At 46.8% G+C, this 1129-nt stretch overlaps 2 protein-coding genes across 2 annotated transcripts in view; both read left to right on the top strand.

Moving 5' to 3' along the window:
* The window catches only part of Pmar_PMAR000768 (ribosomal RNA methyltransferase, putative), a gene marked incomplete at its 5' end in the record, with an annotated part of 2782 nt that extends 2383 nt beyond the window's left edge, over positions 1-399 (top strand). The window contains 3 exons of the mRNA XM_002778882.1: positions 18-65; positions 118-219; positions 268-399. Of these exons, the coding sequence (XP_002778928.1) occupies positions 18-65; positions 118-219; positions 268-338 (221 nt within the window). The 3' untranslated portion in view covers positions 339-399. The remainder of the gene's footprint in view (positions 1-17; positions 66-117; positions 220-267) is intronic.
* A 261-nt stretch (positions 400-660) lies between these two features.
* Positions 661-1129, top strand: part of Pmar_PMAR000769 (serine/threonine protein phosphatase 2a regulatory subunit a, putative) — a gene marked incomplete at both ends in the record, with an annotated part of 7444 nt that continues 6975 nt past the window's right edge. Inside the window, 3 exons of the mRNA XM_002778883.1 lie at positions 661-711; positions 804-893; positions 935-1045. Coding sequence (XP_002778929.1) covers positions 661-711; positions 804-893; positions 935-1045 — 252 coding nt within the window. The remainder of the gene's footprint in view (positions 712-803; positions 894-934; positions 1046-1129) is intronic.

A 1129-nucleotide genomic window follows, 5' to 3' on the forward strand; every position in this document is an offset into this window, starting at 1 on the left:
GGATGGAGTGGTATCAGGCAATGATAAAAAGGAAGTCGCATATGCAGCAGTACAAGGAAAAGGAGGTAAGGCGCCGAGTCTTGGTCTGGTGACAGTGACTAGGGTGTGTCTTTACAGGCTCTAAGGTGATCTCTAAGGGAGCCAGTAGAGGCGCTAAGGTGAAGATGGTCGATAAGAGGCTGAAGAACGACAAGCGAGCACAGAAGAGAGCGGATAAACGTAAGTTCGGGACTGCTGTTGTGATGGAAGACGTTGGTCGCCTATTAGGGCTTAAGAAGGCGGGTGCTAAGCGACGTGCTAAGAAGCTACCGCAGAAGAAGAAGGGAAAGGGAATGTAACTTAGTATTGGTTGCTTCCTGTATTGGAAGAGTTTACAACGTCATTCAACGTAAAATCACAATATAGAACTCCTACGTTTCTCCCGATAGGCTGAGCTGTGTTGTATTATTGGGGTTGATACCCTGAGGGCTTCCTGTTGATGTGGTATTGGGTTGTTCCTATTGGGAGGATTTGGCGGGAGAGTGGTATGAGTGTTGATGGTTTTATGTCAGGTCTGTACGTTGTTTGGCGACGCATTGTTGTAATTCTCCTTCCTTTCTTCATACCACTCCTTTAGTAAATCATAGAAGGATAACGGCCTTTCCGAGCTACACGAGTAATATGACGGTTCCTAACGATCCTAGGCAACTTGGAGAAGCCATAGTTCAGCAGGTAGTAGTCATAAAGGCCATCACTCGATTTTGATCTAGGGGGATTACAAATACAGGCTCCCAGTGAGGATGACTGTGCTGGTGTTGTGGTAGGTAAATCTGCTCCATACGTCACCAGAAGCTGCCAAGAGTGTCACCGCAGCATTGGAAGAGTTTCAACATCACCCTCGGGCTTTGGAAACAGTAGGTCTACTGCTAACTCTATTGGAGGTTGTATTGAGTAGATACGTCTGCTGCTGTCGAATCCCTCTGGCACGCCCATTCAAGCGGAGCATTATGCTGCACACACGTTGGCGACCAAAATCCAGCTGAAGGCAGTTCCTGCTGGAAACGCGGTGAGTTGGGTTTTTGATGGCAAGAGGGTTGATGTTGTGTTATCAATTTCAGTGATAAAAATGTCGTTTTGTTTTAGGAGTTTT

This window comes from Perkinsus marinus (genome assembly GCF_000006405.1).
Source record: "Perkinsus marinus ATCC 50983 genomic scaffold scf_1104296948084, whole genome shotgun sequence".
Classification (NCBI taxonomy): domain Eukaryota; phylum Perkinsozoa; order Perkinsida; family Perkinsidae; genus Perkinsus; species Perkinsus marinus.